The sequence below is a fragment of the Pelophylax lessonae genome (assembly GCF_965119305.1).
Source record: "Pelophylax lessonae genome assembly, chromosome: 11".
Classification (NCBI taxonomy): domain Eukaryota; kingdom Metazoa; phylum Chordata; class Amphibia; order Anura; family Ranidae; genus Pelophylax; species Pelophylax lessonae.
This window is the reverse complement of record NC_138778.1, coordinates 11840855-11861701: the sequence shown is the minus strand read 5'-3', so window position 1 is coordinate 11861701 and position 20847 is coordinate 11840855. Positions and strand designations below refer to the sequence as shown.

Sequence of the window (20847 nt, the reverse complement as noted above, 5' to 3'; positions counted from 1 at the left end):
AAAAACTATTAGAAAAACAAAAGAGTGGAAAACTCACCCAGCATTTTGCTAACATAGGGCTCAATGTCCACATCCTGCAGATGTTGGTAGGTGTGCGCATGGTACAACCGTAACGTTGAATCGAGCCGGATGGAAACCCAAACGCCATCGCCGATCCAAGCCAGCTGCCTCACTTGGCTTTCTTTCCTCGGATGAGCATCAAAAGATTTCTGGACACATGGAAAAATGTATATTACAATCATAGAATAGTATATGGACAGGACAGAAAACCGCAGAATCTGAGAACTGGATCACATAATCAGAGGAATGGATCAGAGAACATGGACAAGGAACAAAAGAGTGTAAGAAGCGGCTTACACAATTTATTGAAATTATCAGAAAACATGGAAGAGGAAAGACCAGTCTGAGAATCGGATCACACAATCCAAGGAATGGTTCAGAGAACATGAGCAGATAATCTCTCTGCTCACCTCAATTTTCATGGTCTTTGGATTTACAATGTAGATTTTATTCCTGTATCCGCACCAGACCTTTTCATGGACTACTGTCATACATCGGATAGAGTGGTGAGGACGGCCAAAATCGAGGAGGTGATAGTTGGATAGATCCCACTGGCCATCTATTAAAAAAAATTAAAAAAGCCTTAAAAGTTAGGCTGATAAATAGAACAAATTCGAATAACTGCTGGCCTTATGCATAACAAGTTAACACTTAACATGTCTGTCCAGCTCACTATAGTGTCCAGCTCACTATACAGCTGAAGGAACAAGGACATCAACCCTAGGATGAGGGGTCACAAGTTGACATTTATTGGCTGCTACTGATCACGGTGTATTGTCTTCTGAGCCACAAAAAGGAAAAAAAAAAAAGAAGGTTTGGGTGACTTCCCAGTTCCTAACTCCCATGGACTATGGTTTACTGATATTCAACGCTCTAGTACAATGAACACAACAGGGGTATGGACCCAGAAACTCAGTGCAGGGATGGTGGGAACCCCTCATAATGGGTTAAGCAGGATTCCAGAACCAGGAACTCAGAGCAGGAATGGATGGACTCAAACTCAGTGCAGGCATGGTGGGAACCCCTCAATGGGTTAAGCAGGTCTCCAGAACCGGGAACCCAGAGCAGGAATGGTGAGAGCCTTTCCACGGCTACAAAAGGTGTTAAGACCCCACAGAGGTCTCAACCCGGGTGGGATCTCCAGCACAGAAGCCTGTAGGCCCAACCTAAGATTATCCCTTTTACACAAAACTATTTCTTGCTTTATTGGCTCTAACTTTGCCAAGAGCATATTTACCATTTGCAAAACATTTTATATGAGAACTATTTTTGCTCATCAAGGGTGACAAAATATTGTGAGGCCAAGGACTATAAAAGGGAAAAGCTTCTCCTTTTGTTATTAGGTTTAAGTCTACTGTGGTTAAAATTTTTGCTAATAAAGCTGGGTATGCAAAATGGGCCTGAAAATCGGCCAAAAATGGCGGTTCAGCAGGAACCAGCCAACTTTCGGCCTATGTGTACTGCTGTCTGTAGAAGCCAATCTTCTGACCGTCTCCTGTCAGACGGCACTCTGGAAAACCAGCATCCAATCGGCGCTGGTGGCCAATGGCTGCGAGCGCTGATCAGTGTGTTTTGGCAGGGGGGCAGTTCCCCTTTTAGAACACGATAGCACAGTGGGGGAGATCGCCACACTAACATTGCTTAGCTGCTTAATGACTGTACTGCGGCAGGCAGCCGCTCCCAGGCAAAATCGCCATACATGTACGGCACTCGCTCTGGGAAGTCTAGGGAGCGAGCACGCGCCGCCAGCGGGGGAGCCGATGCAGCATGCAGGCGGCTCCGATTGCCGCTTGACACCCGCGATCGCTCCCTGCTGAGAGAGAAGAACGGTCAGCTGTTGTAAACACAGCCGACCGTCCTCACTGGAATGATCACAGAGCTCATGTGATCCTGCTATATAGGATCACATGTCTCTATGATCAATTCAGAAGCCCAACCCCCCCACAATTAGAATCACTCCCCTAGGCTCACATTTAAGCCCTTGATCACCCACAATGTTAACCCCTTCCCTGCCAGTGTCATTATTACAGTAACAGTGCATATTTTTAGCACTGATTACTGTAGTAATGTCACTGGTCCTCCCAAAAGAGTCAGAAATGTCAGTCAGGGGTCCGATCTGTCTGCCGCAATGTCGCAGTCCTACAAAAAAAAAAAAAAAAAAAAAAAAAAAAAAAAAAAAAAAAAAAAAAAAAAAAAATCGCAGATCGCTGCCATTACTAGTAAACAAAAAAAAAAAACAATAAAAAATAAATAAATCTTTCCCTTAGTTAGTAAACGCGATAACTTTTGCGCAAACCAATCAAAATACACTTATTGCGCTTTTTATTACCAAAAATATGTAGCAGAAAATAAATTGGCCTAAAATGTTAAAAATTTAGATTTTTAAATTTTTTTTGGGAATGTCATATAGCAGAATGTGAAAAATCGTTGTTTTTTTTTCAAAATTGTCGTTATTTTGTTTATAGCGCAAAAAATTAAAAAAAAATTGCACAGGTGATCAAACACCACCAAAAGAAAACTATTTGTGGGAAAAAAAAAGGACGTAAATTTTGTTTGGGTACAGCGTCACAGGACCGCGCTATTGTCCATTAAAGTAACGCAGTGCCGAATCGCAAAATGGGGCCTGGTCAGGAAGGGGGTAAAAATCTTCCGGGGCTGAAGTGGTTAAGCTAGTATGGCGGTCATTTTTTTTTTTTTTTTCAGTCCATTGGGTTAAAACCACGGGTAATCAACCTGTGGCCCTCCAGCTGTTGGGAAACTACAAGTCCCATCATGCCTCTGCCTTTGGGAGCCATGCTTGTACCGGTCAGCCTTGCAATGCCTCATGGGACTAGCGATTCCGCAACTGCTGGGAGGGCCACAGATTGAGCATCTATGGTACATGAATAAAAACTTAGCGTATACCCAGCTTTACACACTGCACTTCCCTGATGCACATCATACCCACCGACTCCTCGATGGAAGATAGCCAGCGTCCCATCAGCCAGTGCCACCAATACAATCCCCTTCAAATGGCTGAAATACAGAAAGAAAAAATAATCAGCCGGAGAAGATTTGTAACAGGGAACATAAAGATACGATTCCAAGAATTTGAGAGAATCTAGGTGAGATAATTGACTTAATATTTGAATAAATCTCCATCCACAATGAAGACTTGCTGCTCTTGTAGGAGTTCATCCCACGCTGATGAGGATCGGGAGTGGGTTTTCAGGATGACTCAGCATAATGCGCCATTTTCCGGTACAAACCATACTTACACAATACTGAGAATGGAATCTTTTAGTTTTATCTGGAGCAGACATTTCTTCCACTGGGCGACAGACGAGTGTACGTACAGGCTAGAACAGAGATACCAGTCACTCAGAGCAATGGGCTTTATAAAACAGCACCAGCGAGGACATTGCAGTGGCTGGAGACAACTTACTGTCCATTTTGTGCTCCAAGCCACATTGTCGGCAGCAGGCTGTTCATCTTTTGGGCTTCTTCTCTCATCAGGTCCTGCTCGCTGGGAAGGGTCGCCACTCCGTCTCTGTACAGGTCCGACTCACTGCTGCAGCAGAGGAGAAAGCCAATAGTTACTATAAACTAAAAGATTGTGATTGCATAGGACAGTGATGGTGACCTTTGGCACCCCAGATATTTTGGAACTACATTTCCCATGATGATCATGCACTCTGCAGTGTAATTGAGCATCATGGGAAATGTAGTCCCAACACATCTGGGGTGCCAAGGTTCGCCATCACTGGCATAGGGTATCCTGGCCGGAGCTCTCCTCCATCACATCTACCGGGTCACGCTATGAAGGCCTTCCACTGCATATCTTCTAGTGATTGACCGATATTTTTTTATTGTCGATACCGATATTTTGGTCATCGCATATCGGTGTCGGACGATATTGGATGATATTTTCGTACATTTAAAAAAAAAATTTTTTTTTTCTTGACAGGTACTCTTGTGGAGGAAGCTGGGGGGTCTAAAAGACCCCAAACCCCTCCTCTGCACTTAAAGCATTCAAAACACCAAGTTTGGCTGTTTTGAATGCTGTCATTTTTTTTAATTTGGCCCCGAGTACCCAGAAGTGATGCCATGACATCACTTCCGGGTTTTTACATGGAGACCCGATCAGAGCCGAATGCGGCTTTGATCGGGTCTTTGGCGGCCATGCAGGCTGGTTGCCCGGTTCTCCCGGTGGGACAGGAGACCCGGGGGGGCCGCAGAAGGTGGCGGGAGGAACGACATCCCCTCCCACTCCTTGTAATGACAGCCGAGCGGCTTCTCAGCTGCATCAGTTGTCATTACAAGACAGCCGACCGTCAGCTATGAACGCCGGTACCGGGGTGATGCCTCTAGCTGCAGGTATCACTCCGGTACAAGCACTTTCCCGAAATATCGGCAATATCGGTAACCTCCGGGGCGGATTCCGATATATCGGGGAAAGTGCATATTGGCCCTCGATATATCGGCTTTGCCGATAATCGGCCTATCCCTAACATCTGCAAGTGCTACTCTGCTCTTGGAGAGCCAAACATTATCCAATGCTTTCTGCTGCTTCCTCCACGTCAGTTTTTCAGTGCTGCTACTTTACCCAGAATTAACCCAACATACTGGATGATTCCACTTGGATGACAGCAGAATACAAACATCACCCTTCTTACTACTAGGAGTCACAATACGAGTTTTGTCAACTTACATTTTTTCGTGACTTTCACTTATTGATGTGCTGCTTGTAGCACATTTCATATACACACACACACAAATCTGGAGTCTGATCAGGGACAAGTGTCACTTTTCTTCAGCAGACAGATTGGCATTGAAATAGAAAATAAGCAAAATTCAATTACTGTGCAGCAACACCAAAAAGGGGCAATTAAAGCCTAAGAGCCGATCAGGACAGGTCAAAGGGACAAGCACGAAAACTTTTGCTGTACAATTTCTGAACTAACAATATCTAATCAGTACAGAACTATAAAGTTTTACCAAGACCACGCATAGTCGGAAACCCAAAAATAACCCGAAAGGACAAGTACTCAAAAAAAATAAAAGCATGCAAGATGCAAGAGGGGAAGTTCTTCGGGATCGTCTGAGAAAGTTTGTACGCTTGAGTAGCATTCTCAGATGTGACATTAGATTAGCGTGCAAAAAACACAAACGATCAGTTTCTTATCGTGTGTTCGAGACTTAGACAGTATTAAACACACACACTGTTTAGTTTACATTATCCCTTCACTTTCTGTATGTAGATGATGGCATTGTAATTATTTTCATAAAAAGGAAAAGAAAAAAAAAAAAATGAATCCTTTTTCCTAACCAATATAGAGCTGTCACATGACCCAGCGTTTTCCCAGCCTGTCTGCAGAACAGTGGCAGGAGGAGCTTCTAGTCCTCTGCCGCTGGTCACATCATGTTCAAAATAAACAAAAACACAGCCTTTGGGATACTGAGTGAAAATAATGAATATCAATTAACCGTTTTAAACAGTCGTACAAATGAATATTTGAAATCAAATCTTTATTATTTTTGGCAATAAGATGGTGTGGGCAAATTTCTGACAGGAACAGGCTGTGTCACTCCCCTCCAGCCTATGTGGTAGAATAACAGGGAGGTGAAGCCTCCATCAATCAAACGTAATATCCTAGCGCCAGCTATCTAGCTGGTTAGTGGGCATGGAGGAGGGAGGGAGGGAGTGGGCTGTGATTTACCAGAGTGTATACGCCCACATGTGTTACTCTATAACAGGGATCCTCAAACTACGGCCCTCCAGCTGTTGTGGAACTACACATCCCATGAGGCATTGTAAAACTCTGACAATCACAGAAATGACTAGGCATGATGGGAATTGTAGTTCCTGAACAACTGGAGGGCCATAGTTTGAAGACCCCTGCTCTATAGTCACATGAGCTGCTCAGATGTGATAGAGAAGAAATGCTCAGGGTAAATACACTGAAAATTGAGCATGTGCACTAGCTGCCAACACTGCTCTGCAAAATCCCCAACTGCAGCGGGGACAAGGACAGGAGGGGAGACAGAACAGCAAAATCAACCCGGGTTTTTTGAGGAATACAGAATACAAATCCCATAGTGATTGAGTATGAACAGCATACTATACACCATTTATTGATGGTTTTTAATAATAATGACACTTTAATGTCCCTTTAAGTAGCTCACTTGTGATAAAAATTTTATGCACAACAGATGCTCTTGCTGGGCATGCTAAAGTAATTGTATGTAGCCTCAGCTAAATAGAGTATACAGCGCTGTGTTTCAGCAGTGGGACAGGGATTTCCTGTACAAATCCCGGAACAAAACAGAAAAAGACTGAGCGCTGCTCAGCCATTCTTTCTCTGATTGGCTGAGGTAGAGAGGTGGGCGGATGACGTTTTTTGATCGCTTTAATTGGCCATAGCAGCAATCACAAGGCACACAGTCACTCTGATAGGCTATGTGCCATTTTGCTTGTTTTTCCTGCCCTTGTCTAATGGCATTGTGATAACATGCATTGTGCACATGCTTTGAAACAAGGACATTATTAAACATCAACTCAGAGGTCAAAGTGCTTATGACTGGCTGTTTAAGTACAATGGCCAATCAGGAGATGGTTAAGATTCTAACAATTTAGTTTAAAATAAAAATATTTATTTCCCTTCACACGTGAGACAAAGGCTGAGCCATGGTTGGCTTTAGGACTAAGAAAACGTGAATATGATGATGGGTAGATAATTACGGGTGACTCTCACCTGGGCTGGCAGCCGGAGTCGTCATTTGTGTTCTGTACACCTAGAGGGTCGGTGAAGACGTGTTCTGTATAGATCCCGGCCTGAAGATCTGCCACGTCATCTGTGCTGACGTCTCCCACCTCTGTGGCCTCCGTGGCTTCCTCCGCTGTGGGCACATTATCATCCAGCTCAGTATTGGTGGACTCGAGATCTGTCATCACAATAAAATAAGAGTGGGTAATGGTGGGGATAGAAGAACAAAAAGTCTTCACCTTTCTTATTGTGTGCAATTATCCTCCAACTGCCCACCAAATCTGATTGGCTGCATCAAGGCACTAAACCAACAGTCATCACATCTCACCTGGATTGCACTCAGCGTCGGTGGAGAGAACACTGGCGGTTTGTGGCGAGAGGGGCTCAGATTCCTCCACTGAGGCAACAGTAACTCTGACGCCCCCCACTGGCTGCTCCGTGGAAGAGCTACTGCTTACTAGGCTTTCTGATAAGGAAGATTTGTCCCCCTGCCCAGAGTCTGCATCTAGTTTGGAGGCATCTCCTGTGGGGTAGTCAGTTTCCATAACTCCTGGAATAAAAACCGGATATGTTTAATAATATAATGTATGATCATTAAAAACCCAGAACCCAGGCGCTGGCTGACCCAGGGCGAGGGGGCGGGAAGGCGCTGGCTGACCCAGGGGGCGGGAAGGCGCTGGCTGACCCAGGGGGCGGGAAGGCGCTGGCTGACCCAGGGGGCGGGAAGGCGCTGGCTGACCCAGGGGGCGGGAAGCGGAAAGGCGCCGGCTGACCCAGGACGGGAAGCGGAAAGGCGCCGGCTGACCCAGGACTGGTAGCGGAAAGGCGCCGGCTGACCCAGGACTGGTAGCGGAAAGGCGCCGGCTGACCCAGGACTGGTAGCGGAAAGGCGCCGGCTGACCCAGGACGGGAAGCGGAAAGGCGCTGGCTGACCCAGGACGGGAAGCGGAAAGGCGCTGGCTGACCCAGGACGGGAAGCGGAAAGGCGCTGGCTGACCCAGGACGGGAAGCGGAAAGGCGCTGCCTGACCAAGGACGGGAAGCGGGAAGGCTCTGCCTAACCAAGGACGGGATGTAGAAAGGCGCTGCCTGACCGAGGGCGGGAAACAAAGGAACTTGATGATGCAGGACAGAAGCACTTTAATTCAGGGACACCATCAACTTACAGAGATCAATCCTACCTGGCACACTGGCAATGCACAGTACGTGTGAGTTGCAAACTATAAAAGTATCCAACACCTTTCCGGGTTCATTGGCGTCAATGATGATGACCTTGGTGGAGGAATGTGTACTGGTGCAGATCCAAACCAGACTAGACAATTCATCTTGGTGCCTTAACTCTTTCTGCTGGACCTGAAGGGTTACAATAACATGCTGAGAAGGTGATTGATCACAGAGCTGAGAGAGAAAACACTGGCCCCCAGGGGTCATGTACATACACACATTAGAAGGGATGAGCCCCATCACATTTATCTGTAATGAAGTCTGCATTCTGTTGTCTTTTCAATCACAAGGCAGCATAATGGTTAGAGAAGGGCAGCAGGACAGCGCAGAGAAATATTACTCTTCACAAAAAAAAAAAAAAACAGCAGCTGCACACAATCTGTCAAGGACAAGGATGGGGATCACAGCACACCATACTAATCCCCGATGACAGTGAAAATTTATCTCCAGCCAAGTCATTTTTTTTCTAATCTGTGTCCCTGCTGGGGGGAGGGGGGGGAATCACTATCCATTTGTCTTTGTGACCACCGTTACAGAATTAGTAGGAAATCCAAACATTACAGTTGTCAAAAGATCAGGAACAGAGGTTGAATCTACTAAAGAGGACAACGGTTCTGGTGACAACAGTAAGCGGGGATTTTCCTTGCATCAAAAAGATTTCCTCTTGCTTCCTGTTGTGTCTGTAACAGGAAGTCAAGGAAAACCTACCTTATGGGACACAGACAAAATGTTTCAGTAAAAACATTTTAAGAGCGGATTTTCTCTCCATTTCCAATCTTGTCGTGTCTCTTATTTATTTAAACATAGAACGGGAGGGACAAGACAGAGCGAGCCCTCCAGTAGGAACTGTCCTCATCACTATTTATATCCCAACGTGTTAGGGAATGAGATGAATGGCTGCTCTCCAATCTCTGCAAAACATTTCTATTAGTACCAGTAACAGGTGAGGAGCTATAGAATCCCAAGTAGCAGCAAAGTTGTGATACAAATTACTGTATAAACTAGGCAAGTTAAAGTGATTCTAAGGCCCCTTTCCCACTTGTGATGCAACGTTGGACATCAGAGTTGCACGGCATGTCGTTCGCTAGGTTTTCCAATGATACCCATTCATATATGCGCAACTTAAAGTTGCAGCAACTCCAAAGTAGTCCCTGCACTACTTTGGCCTGATTTTAATGCGTTTTGAGGTCCAAAGACATAGGCATTGCTTCAAGCCCAGTCAAAATTTCGAATCAAAATTGCGGCAACAAAATCGCGTGACTTTCAAGTCGCACAAGTGTGAAAGGGGCCTTAAGGTTTCATTTTTTTCCCCTCTAAAATAACCAAAATGTTATACTTAACTGCTCTTGTTTTGCATTGAGCAGCCCTGATCCTCTCCTGGGATACCCTGCCAGTGCTACTGGCTCCTCCTGTCTTCGAGCTAAACACCCCCCCAACAAGCCACTTGCTAGGGGAGGTGCTCATGTGGGCTGTGTCCAGAGAGGAGGGAGAGAAAGCAGCACCACTGGACCAAAACCAGGCTCAGGTGAGTGTTTGGGGGAGGGGTTTGGGGCAGCTGCACCCAAAAGATTTTTCTTACATTAATGCAGAGAATACATTTAGGCACAGGGGGGGTCAAATTGGCAGCCTTCTAGCTGTTGCGGAACAACAAGTCCCACGAGTCATTGCAAGGCTGACAGTTACAAGCATGACTCCCACAGTCAGAAGCATGATAGGACTTGTAGTTCCGCAACAGCTTGAGGGCTGCCAGTTTGACACCCCTGCTTAAGGTAAAAAATATTTACCTTTTACAACCACTTTAAATTATTCCACCTGTCACTGTATAACAAGGGATGAAAAAGATGGCCTGCTACTAACAGCTGAGGTCATCCTACAAAAGTCAGATGTTTTATTATGATGATGGGCCAGATTTTATAATTTGCCTCTTTTGGGGGCAACTCACCTTCAACTCTTGTTCTAGTTTTTCTAAACTGCTCTGGGACTCACTGCGCGGCTTCTGGTCATCTACATCAGAGCCCGGGAGGTCGCTATAGAACACACTGGCTCCAATAATTGAGCCGCCATCTCTGGTCTTCCCGCCAGATAGGTTGACACCGACCGCACACCAAAGCTAGGAGGGGAACAAAGAACATCTCAGTCACTGAAAGTGCCGGACTAAAACACACACTGACCTCCATCTGAAGGAAGCTGAGCTGTGCCGTTACCTTCATCGAAGTGTCCTTCTCATCAAGCGGCCTCAGGTATACTGGAACTGGCAAATTCTTCATCTTTCCTTCGCCTTGTCCACCGTTGGCAAGCTACGATCAATGGTGTGACAGAAGAAAAACGTGCAGAGTTACAATGAAAAGAAGGTACAAAAATTACACACACATACATACATATATATATATATATATATATATATATATATATATATATATATATATATATATATATATATATATATATATATATACACACACACACACACACACACACACACACACACACACACACACACACACACACTATCTCATAAAAGTGAGTACACCCCTCACATTTTTGTAAATATTTTATTCTACCTTTTCATGTGACAACACTGAAGAAATAACCCTTTGCTACAATGTAAAGTAGTGAGTGTACAGCTTGTATAACAGTGTAAATTTTCTGTCCCCTCAAAATAACTCAACACAGCCATTAATGTCTAAACCGCTGGCAACAAAAGTGAGTACACCCCTAAGTAAAAATATCCAAATTGGGCCCAATTAGCCATTTTCCCTTCCCGGTGTCATGTGAGTCGTTAGTGTTACAAGGTCTCAGGTGTGAATGGGAAGCAGGTGTGGTAAATTTGGTGTTATCGCTCTCACTCTCTCATACCGGTCACTGGAAGTTCAACATGGCACCTCATGGCAAAGAACTCTCTGAGGATCGAAAAAAAAAAAAAAAAAAGAATTGTTGCTCTACATCAAGTTGGCCTAGGCAATAAGAAGATTGCAAAGACCCTGAAACTGAGCTGCAGCACGGTGGCCAAGACCATACAGCGGTTTAACAGGACAGGTTCCACTCAGAACAGGCCTCGCCATGGTTGACCAAAGAAGTGGAGTGCACGTGCTCAGCGTCCTATCCAGAGGTTGTCTTTGGGAAATAGATGTATGAGTGCTGCCAGCATTGCTGCAGAGGTTGAAGGGGTGGGGGGTCAGCCTGTCAGTGCTCAGACTATACACCGCACACTGCATCAAATAGGTCTGCATGGCTGTCGTCCCAGAAGGAAGCCTCTTCTAAAGATGATGCAAAAGGAAGGCCACAAAAGGTTTAGTGAAGACAAGCAGACTAAGGACATGGATTACTAGAACCATGTCCTGTGGTCTGATGAGACCAAGACAAACTTATTGGTTCAGATGGTGTCAAGCGTGTGTGTTGGCAACCAGGTGAGTACAAAGACAAGTGTGGCTTCCTACAGTCAAGCATGGTGGTGGGAGTGTCATGGTCTGGGGCTGCATGAGTGCTGCCGGCACTGGGGAGCTACAGTTTAAACATGTACTGTGACATACTGAAGCAGAGCATGATCCCCTTTCTTCGGAGAGAGGCCGCAGGGCAGTATTCCAACATGATAATGGCCCCAAACAACTTCAAGACTACCACTGCCTTGCTATCGAAGCTGAGAGTAAAGGTGATGGACTGGCCAAGCATGTCTTCAGACCTAAACCCTATTGAGCATCTGTGGGGTATCCTCAAAACGGAAGGTGGAGGAGCGCAAGGTCTCTAACATCCACCAGCTCTGTGATGTCATCATGGAGGAGTGGAAGAGGACTCCAGTGACAACCTGTGAAGCTCTGGTGAACTCCATTCCCAAGAGGGTTAAGGCAGTGCTGGAAAATAAAGGTGGCCACACTAAATATTGACACTTTGGGCCCAATTTGGACATTTTCACTTAGGGGTGTACTCACTTTTGTTGCCAGCAGTTTAGACATTAATGGCTGTGTGTTGAGTTGTTTTGAGGGGACAGCAAATTTACACTGTTATACAAGCTGTACATTCACTACTTTACATTGTAGCAAAGTGTCATTTCATCAGTGTTGTCACATGAAAAGATATAATAAAATATTTACAAAAATGTGAGGGGTGTACTCACTTTTGTGAGATACTGTATATATTAATAATAGAGACTGATTGGGTTAGATATATTTATATTACACACACACCGGTTTGTACTTCTGAGGAAGACTCCAGCCGAACGCCTGAACACGGCCATCTTCCTTCTGGACGTGCGCTTTCACCTGGCGGTACTGCTCTCTCTTCTGTTCTCTCCGGGAGGCCAGAGCGGCTTCAGTACTGTCCAATGATGATTAGTGAGACATAAAATGTGAATTATACACTGTTCTGACAACTTAAAACAAAAATAAAAAAGTACTCATCAATCCCTAATGACAGTTACATGAAGAAAATACGGTGTAATCTCACACTAGCCAAACATTTCCTTTCAGCCAGTAAGCTGTAGGGATGCACCAATCCGATATTAGGATCGGATAATGGCCTCCATACTGGCAAAATAGCTGGATCTGGGATCGGTAAAATTAACAGATCCAGGAGCCAATCCGGAGGGGAGGTGGTATTACAGCAAAGTTCAATAATGTTACTGTTTGATTACTATTGTATGTTCAAGCTATAAGATGTTTTTTTTTTCTTGTGGCTACATTTTATTCTTTTTAACCACTTTACCACCGGAGGATTTTGCTGTCTTACGTCCAGGCCACTTTTTGCGATTCGGCACTGTGCGACTTTAACTGACAATTGCGCGGTCATGCAACGCCATACCCAAACAAAATTTATGTCCTTTTTTCCTTTTTTTCCCACAAACAGAGCTTTCTTTTGGTGGTATTTGATCACCTATGTGATTTTTACTTTTTGCGCTATAAAAAAAAAGAGCGAAAATTTTGAAAAAATAACAATATTTTTCACATTTTTTTTATATAAAATTCCCCCAAAAAAATGTAAAAAAATCTAAATTTTTTATCATTTTTGGCCAATTTGTTTTCTGCTACATATATTTGGTAAAAAAAAAAATCGCAATAAGCGTATTTTGATTGGTTTGCGCAAAAGTTATTGCGTTTACTAACTAAGGGAAAGATTTCTGTCATTTTTGGTGTTTTTTTTTTTTAACGAGTAATGGCGGCGATCTGCGATTTTTTTTTGCGGGACTGCGACATTGCGGCGGACAGATCGGACCCTTGACTGACATTTTTGACACTTTTGGGGGTACCAGTGACATTACTACAGTAATCAGTGCTATAAATATGCACTGTTACTGTAAAATTACACTTGCAGGGAAGGGGTTAATTTTATTGGAGAGGGAGGGGTTAATGTATGCCTGGTGCTTACTGACGTGTGTGGGGGGAGGTGACTGAGTGACACAAGGACAGATCGCATGTTCAGCTATGCTGAACCCTGCAATCTGACCCTGCCTGTCACTTAGGAGATCCGCCCGCTTTGTTTACACAAGCGGGCGGATCTCCTCACTCGATCCCCGACGCTCGGGGAAGAGCGGCGGTGATCACCGCCGCTGCTCCCCTGGCCCGACTCCCGCTGTGACTGAAAACAGCAGGAGCGAGCCTCCGGCGGCGCGCACGCGCCGCCCACAAGGGGCAGAGTCCAGTGACGTAGGTCTACGTCGCTGGACGATAACGAGCCACATTGCTGCAGTAGCAGCAAATTGAGTGGAGTTAAAGTGGTTAATTTTGAGTTTGACTTGGATTACATATTATTTTAGATTTTGAATGCACAATTGTTCTAACAAAACAATAGTACCGGATCGGTATCAGCATCGACAGATACACAAAGCCAGGCATCGGGACTAGAAAAGTCAGATCGGTGCACCCCTAGTAAGCTGTACATAAAATGTGTTAACACAAAACTGCCACTCACTCATCACTAAGAAAGTCGAAGGCTTTGGACTTGTCACTGGGGAGTTTGGCTAAGGCACTGCTCTTCTTCTTGATGGAGGGGGTGATGTGCGAGGTTGGGGCGTTGTATCGGACGTTGACAGGCAGGTCGGGTTTCTTGGAAGCAGTGCCGGAAGGGCTGAACAGGCGGCTGAAACTAAAAACAGGAGAAAAACAGATTCGGTTATGAAAACACCCCTATAAACCAGAAGAGGCTTTCTCTGCTGGAAACCTGACGGGTAACAAAATCTAGTTCTGGCTGACTGCGGAATTCTCCAGAAGGAGTTTCAGTCGTGTAAGAGGAATAGAAGGTTAAATAAGGTGTGAATTGGAAGGACACCACAAGAATGAACATCCGTCCCTGGAAACCAAGACGTCTACTGAATTATAGGAGGAAAGCTAACTTCTGAAACATGCAAGATCCATACTCCACTGCGCTCCAAGCTCTTACATGCTGTCATACTCAGCAGAGCTGGGAAGGAGGCATGTCAACCTGTGAGGTCACAGGCTAATTATGAAAGTTCAACACCACCATGCATCAGCATTGGGTCCTGTAGGTAAACTGGCCACACTAGTACTAATTAGGGCCGAAACTACTAATCGATTAATCGACAACTAATCGATTATGAAAATAGTTGTCAACTATTTTCATAATCGATTAGTTGGTCAGCATACAGAATGCATTATTTGTTTACATATCAGAAGACAGAGTGCAGCACACATACAGCTCAGTACACCATCCATATATGTCAGTAAGTGCCTTAGAACTTGTGAATGTGTGAGGAGCGATGCCTCATGGGACATGTAGTCCTGGGCAGGAAGTGAGTGGTTCTAAAGGCAGAAGTTTTTTACCTTGCTATAGAGGCAATCTATACTATACTTTGCAGCTTGCTATTGGGGCACTCTGAAGCCAGAAGCTTCAGTGGACCAGACCGGTTTATAATCATCCTGAAAATGAACTGCAATTAGCACTCTTTAACATCTTTAATGTCTTTCTCCAACTTACAACTGCCAGATGCTGGACCTCTTCTTTTCCTGCATGGCCGGATTCTCTCTGGATGCTCTGAAGGAAACGGCAAACATTTCTGAATTACTAGGAAGGTGTCAGTTTATTAGCGAGTGTAGTACATTTAGAGATAAAAATGACATTCACCAGTTCAACATATACAAAATATATCTTGTAGAATATGTGATGTACATTTTTTTTATTCTTGCATGAAGTTATAGAAGTTATCCTGATGTTATCAAAAGACCTCCCAAGATGATTCTTTTCATTTTGTTATCTCCTTGAGAGGTGTAGGCATACCTTATCATTTCCGTCCAGCGGACTGCCTCCTGCAGCTCCATCAGTCTCTCCTTATACTGATTCCTCTCCATTAGAACCCGCGCCATCTCCACCCGTGTGAATCGCTTCCGCTGAGCTGTGGGCACGTCGCTCTTCAGCAAAGAAAGAATATAAAATGGGTCAGAAACAGGGACAACACTGAGACACTGGATTCAAACGCAGAAAGTTTTAGTTACTTGCAAACTCATTTAAAATCATTTTTCCTATTCCAATTTTGGGAGAATAACCAAATCATGTTAAACAGGATTTTTTGTTACAATTCTACTAAACACATGCAGCAAGTCAAGTTGGTTTAGAGAACAGTATAAAAATTAGTATAGTATACAGTATAGAAAAGAAAATATATATATTATATACCGTATATACTCGAGTATAAGCCGACCCGAATATAAGCAGAGGCACCTAATTTTACCACAAAAAAACTGGGAAAACGTATTGACTCGAGTATAAGCCTAGGGTGGGAAATGCAGCAGCTGCTGGACTTAACTGGACTACCACGAGACCCAAAACAGGGACTGCGGACATGGTACAGGAGAGGCAGGGCTGTGGGCATGGTACAGGAGATGGTTCAGGCATGGCACAGGAGATGGTACAGGCTTGGCTAAGGAGATGGTACAGGCTTGGCACAGATGGTACAGGAGATGCAGTGCTGCTTGCATGGTACAGGAGGAGGAGGATGCAGGGGCTGTGGAGGAGTCTCGCTTACCTTTCTGCCTTCCATTAAAAAATGGCGCCGCCGGGCGCCAACACATCACCGCGCATGTGCAGTCTGCCTGGGAATAGCCGAACGTGTACGGGCTCTCCCGAGCAGCGGCGGCGCATGCGCACTGACCGGGGAAAAGGTAAGTGAGAGCGTGACTCGAGTATTAGCCGAGGGGGGCTTTTTCAGCATAAAAAAAACATGCTGAAAACGTCGAGTATATATGGTATAAAGAAAAAAGAAAAAAAAAAAAAAAGATAAAAAGATGAGTTACTAATTACCACTTACAGTCTTTTATGGAAAGTGTAAGTGATCCCAGACACCCCAGCTTCTCAGTACAGCTACCTTCAAAGTGTGTCTGTTTTTTTTTTCAATTTCTGGGTCCCCTTACAGAGCACCTCCCCCTCCTTTCACTTTTATTTCCTGCCCCAGAGACACAGCAATAAAATACTGACATCTATAATAATGATCTCTGATCATCTTATTGCTCAACTAATAAAATAACTGCAGAAGATTAATTTTCTGCTGTATATTGGAGATTTTTTTATGCTAATTTTGGTCTCCAGGGAAGGATAAAAAGTTTGTTTTCCAGGTCGGGTATTGCGGAATGTGTTTAACTTACATCCTCCTCGTCCTTTGATTTCTGTCTTGCCTCCTCTGCTTCGGCCCTCGCCCTGGAACAAAATAATGTCAAATGTTACTGATGGCATAAAAAACTGTCCAATAACATCTCAGTCCATTCCATAAACTCAGATTTAACATTAATGCACAAATTTTTCTGGTTTTCTTTCTATCTTTTCTACTAGGGCTTGTTCACACTTGACTAAATTTCTAACTCTTACAAATGCTCCTAGAGCATTACCATACTTTAGTATAGGTGTGTGACTGGCGTTTTACGAGCGTTAATGAGCTAAAAATGCTCCCTAAACGTCCTATGTGCATTTTTGATGCATTTGATGAGAGTTCAGGCGCATATAAACCGCTCCACAAATGTTCATTTTTAAAAGGAAAGTGACATTACAGGAAATAAACAATTTGAGATGCGGCTTCTTGGTGAATGTTTCATTTATTCTCCCTCTCCTGAGAAAAGGATTCCCAACTGTTTGCACAGACCAGTTCTCATACTTCAATCCATGGCTTATGCTTTCTGTATGCATCACAGTAGCTTAGGGTGCTGGGATCCTATAAATCTGGCCGGTTTTCTACCTCCGGGATCAACAGAGACATTGATGGTCAGCCATCTTCAAGCAGCACAAAGAGGAAGTGAATGCAGGACACTATTGGCGCTTTTCCACTACATGGTACGGCTCGGTACGGCTCGCTTAAACAGCACCACCTCGGTTGGGGTTCCAAGCGGGCCGTACCTATACCATATCCCCCAATCCTTCGCATGCAGCCTTGACTGTTTGTCACTACATGCCACTGATTGGTCAGAGAATCGTTGTAATCCCACCCACTTACTACTTTAGTGGAGAAGCAAACCGAGCTGAGTAGAGCCTATACAGTGCTGAAACTGCCGACTCGTACCACACAGTGGAAAAGCAAACTGAGCCGAGTAGAGCCTATACAGTGCTGAAACTGCCGACTCGTACCACACAGTGGAAAAGCAAACTGAGCTGAGTAGAGCCTATACAGTGCTGAAACTGCCGACTCGTACCACACAGTGGAAAGGCAAACTGAGCCAAGCTGGGCCAAGCAGTGCCGAGTGGAGCCGAGCCGGTACTCGCAGTGAAAAAGTGCCATATGCTCTCCTCTATCATTGCTGGCCATTGTGGGACATTATATTCCTCTTGCATGATTTTTTAAAAACAAATTTTAAACACACCTCGAACGCATGGCAACTGCTCCACAAATGTCTGGCAATGCATTTGCGGAGCGTTACCATAGACTTGAATGGGAGGCGTTGAAAGGCTTCAAACGCCTCTAGAATGGACTTAAGGCTTCAATTTCTAAAGCAAAGCGACGCTAACGTTTCATGTTTTGATAATGTGAACAGTACCTGTCCCTGTCAATTGTAGGATTGGCATAGGCATTTGAGGTGCGTTAAAAACGCCCCTCAAACACCTGCAGTCAATGCCAGTAGGAACTTGGCCTTAGTGATGTATAGAAGGAAATGCCTTTTTTATTTGGAAAGTCAGTTTGTGAACTGTAAATCTACAAAACAGTAAGAAGTAAGTTATTTTACCGAGGGCTACAATAAATTTGGCAGAAACTCACTTTTTCAGCTCTTCCTCCAGCTCCTTGTTCTTCTCCTCCAGCTTCTGCTTGGTCTGTTTGATGGCGGTCAGCTCACCTTGTAAGACGTCCTTCTCACACATCAGCTCATCCATCTTGGCAATCAGGTCATTCTTCACCACATTCAGCGCGTTCCTGGAATAGATTATATAAATGAAGATGGACAAAACATGGGGGGTACATGTGGGAGGTCAAGAGCTATTTCAAAGCAAATTACAGTTCTCTTGTAGGAGGAATCCCATTACCCACCAATACCTTCCTATCCATTACCCACCAATACCTTCCTATCCATTACCCACCAATACCTTCCTATCCATTACCCACCAATACCTTCCTATCCATTACCCACCAATACCTTCCTATCAATTACCCACCAATACCTTGCTATCAATTACCCACCAATACCTTGCTATCCATTACCCACCAATACCTTCCTATCCATTACCCACCAATACCTTCCTATCCATTACCCACCAATACCTTCCTATCCATTACCCCACCAATACCTTCCTATCCATTACCCCACCAATACCTTCCTACCCCTTACCCACCAATACATTCCTATCCATTACCCACCAATACCTTCCTATCCATTACCCACCAATACCTTCCTATCCATTACCCACCAATACCTTCCTATCCATTACCCCACCAATACCTTCCTATCCATTACCCCACCAATACCTTCCTACCCCTTACCCACCAATACATTCCTATCCATTACCCACCAATACCTTCCGACCCATTACCCACCAATACCTTCCTATCCATTACACACCAATACCTTCCTATCCATTACCCACCAATACCTTCCTATCCATTACCCAATACCTTCCTATCCATTACCCACCAATACCTTCCTATCCATTACCCCACCAATACCTTCCTATCTTGCTCCATACCAGATGTCCTAGAATTACATCCCGGGAGAGTGTGTACAAATCCCACTCGGGTGGGATTTTTAGAGAATAAATCAAAAACAGTTAAAAAAAACATACTAAGCATTACATCCTGGGAGCAGGTCACATGCTCCTCCATTCTCTTTACCAAGGGCTCTGATGGAGGGGGTGATGAGAGTAGCAGTGGGTTTGATGTTGGGGGTCTTCATACAAGATAATCTGTCACTGGCCTTAAAAAGCAAAGTGACATATTCCATTTAAAGTAATTTATCCAGCATAGCAGAACTCTATTCTGGTGCATCAGTCATCTCCTGGGACTTAAATCTTCTACCAGTAGAAACACGTCACACACAGTACATGAGAAGGAGGAATATATATAAAAAAAAAAAAAAAAAAAGGGGGGACGTACTTTGTTTCCAGGAGCTGTGTGTTCTCCAGGATAAGATTTTCCACCTCTCGTCCCATTCCTGAAAGGCAAGATTGATAAAGTGTAGCTGCCATCGCAATCAATCACCCAATTATCACATCACAGCAATGAGAACAATGAAGAGGACCGCCGCTGGCTGCTGCAAATTGTAGGCTGTCTTATGCCCATTTTTGGAGCCTTATATTTAACCCTTTCCCAACCGTCCCATCATCCCTTTAAGCTACTTCTAGCCAGGGCCGATTCTGGCATTTCTCTTGTTCGCTTCTGTGTATGAGCACGAAGGGAGGGGGGCTTTAAAATTAAAAAATATATTATAATTATAATATTTATAATATATAACATTATAAATTATAATATATATATAATAAATATTTATATAAATATTACAAATAAATATATATATATATATATATATATATATAAAAATATATACATATACACACACACACACACACATATATATAATTATTATATTATTATTACTATATATATTATAATAATAATAATATATTATAATTATAAAGACCAGTGTGCTGCTTTTTCTCCACCCCTAGCTCTCTAAGCCCCCTATGCAGCTGAGAACAGTGGTCATGTGATCACTTTTTTTTTTTTCTAGAAGATATTTATATATACAGTATGTTTTATCTATACACAAATGTTTTGCCTTGTATTTCTATTTTAAACTGAATGGGTTGTTTTACAAGATAAGGGTTCACATATAATTCAGGATCCATTGTGACAGGTTCCCATTTTCAGCTCAATTTCATAAATCCTTAAAGGGGTTATGAAGTCAGAAGGTTTTTTTTTTTATCTTAATGCATTCTATGCATTAAGATTTAAAGCCTTCTGTGTGCAGCAGACCCCCTAAGCCACCCTAATACTTACCTGAGCCAACTCTCTGTCCAGCGATGTCCACGAGTGTCTCGACCATGCAAGACTCTCCCTCCTGATTGGTTGAGACACAGCAGCGGTGCCATTGGCTCCCTCTGCTGTCATTTAAAGTCAGCCAATCAGAACAGAGAGGGGCGGGGCTGCAGCACTAAATGGACACAGGGAGCTGTGACTTGGCTTGGGTGCCCCCATAGCATGCAGCTTGCTGTGGGGACACTCGCCAGGAGGGAGGGGCCAGGAGCACCAAAGAGGAACCTGAAAAGAGGAGGATCTGGGTTTCTTTGTGCAAATTCACTGCAACAGAGGAGGAAAGTAGAACGTTTGTTATTTTTATTAAAAAAAAAAAAAAAAAAACACTTTACAATCACTTTAATTTCCTGCAAACTAAGCCATCCATGCAAAG

General features: G+C 44.0%; 1 protein-coding gene across 4 annotated transcripts in view; it reads right to left on the bottom strand.

Moving 5' to 3' along the window:
- The window catches only part of SPAG9 (sperm associated antigen 9), a 125689-nt gene that overhangs the window by 19588 nt on the left and 85254 nt on the right, over nucleotides 1-20847 (bottom strand). For 3 of the 4 annotated variants that reach the window (XM_082272420.1, XM_082272422.1, XM_082272423.1), the window contains 17 exons: nucleotides 19536-19593; nucleotides 18210-18362; nucleotides 16615-16666; nucleotides 15254-15384; nucleotides 14954-15010; nucleotides 13931-14104; nucleotides 12211-12340; nucleotides 10234-10326; nucleotides 9972-10139; nucleotides 7987-8158; nucleotides 7135-7356; nucleotides 6795-6984; nucleotides 3485-3610; nucleotides 3318-3398; nucleotides 3008-3075; nucleotides 471-619; nucleotides 38-209 (listed from right to left, as the gene is read on the bottom strand). In XM_082272420.1, the coding sequence (XP_082128546.1) occupies nucleotides 38-209; nucleotides 471-619; nucleotides 3008-3075; nucleotides 3318-3398; nucleotides 3485-3610; nucleotides 6795-6984; nucleotides 7135-7356; nucleotides 7987-8158; nucleotides 9972-10139; nucleotides 10234-10326; nucleotides 12211-12340; nucleotides 13931-14104; nucleotides 14954-15010; nucleotides 15254-15384; nucleotides 16615-16666; nucleotides 18210-18362; nucleotides 19536-19593 (2196 nt within the window). The remainder of the gene's footprint in view (nucleotides 1-37; nucleotides 210-470; nucleotides 620-3007; nucleotides 3076-3317; nucleotides 3399-3484; nucleotides 3611-6794; nucleotides 6985-7134; nucleotides 7357-7986; nucleotides 8159-9971; nucleotides 10140-10233; nucleotides 10327-12210; nucleotides 12341-13930; nucleotides 14105-14953; nucleotides 15011-15253; nucleotides 15385-16614; nucleotides 16667-18209; nucleotides 18363-19535; nucleotides 19594-20847) is intronic. The other variant, XM_082272421.1, reaches the window with a different exon arrangement.